Source organism: Apaloderma vittatum, unplaced genomic scaffold (genome assembly GCF_000703405.1).
Source record: "Apaloderma vittatum isolate BGI_N311 unplaced genomic scaffold, ASM70340v1 scaffold13331, whole genome shotgun sequence".
NCBI classification, from domain to species: domain Eukaryota; kingdom Metazoa; phylum Chordata; class Aves; order Trogoniformes; family Trogonidae; genus Apaloderma; species Apaloderma vittatum.
Window position 1 is genome coordinate 1 of NW_009697455.1, and position 280 is coordinate 280.

General features: G+C 62.1%; 1 protein-coding gene across 1 annotated transcript in view; it reads left to right on the forward strand.

Moving 5' to 3' along the window:
* Window positions 1-65: 65 nt before the first annotated feature.
* Window positions 66-280, forward strand: part of PIK3R5 (phosphoinositide-3-kinase, regulatory subunit 5) — a gene marked incomplete at its 5' end in the record, with an annotated part of 6,950 nt that continues 6,735 nt past the window's right edge. Inside the window, one exon of the mRNA XM_009877640.1 lies at window positions 66-240. Coding sequence (XP_009875942.1) covers window positions 66-240 — 175 coding nt within the window. The remainder of the gene's footprint in view (window positions 241-280) is intronic.

Consider the following 280-nt stretch of genomic DNA (forward strand, 5'->3'; position numbering starts at 1 on the left):
TACGGGGGACCCGGCTGCAGGTACTCGACCCTGCAGGGCTGTGCTGGAGGTCTTTGCTCACCCAGCCCTCTCCCACCTTCTCATAGGCTCAAGGAGAGCACCTGCCCCTCACTGACAAGGTACTTCAAGCTGCAGTTTTTCTACATCCCTGTGAAGAGGAGCTGCTTGGCTCCATCGACCCCGCTGATGCATCACTCCCCTTGCCTGGGTGACCCACAGCTCCGCACCTCGGCGCAGGGGGTAGGTGTCCTGCTCGCCATGGGGCTTGTGATGCCACCGG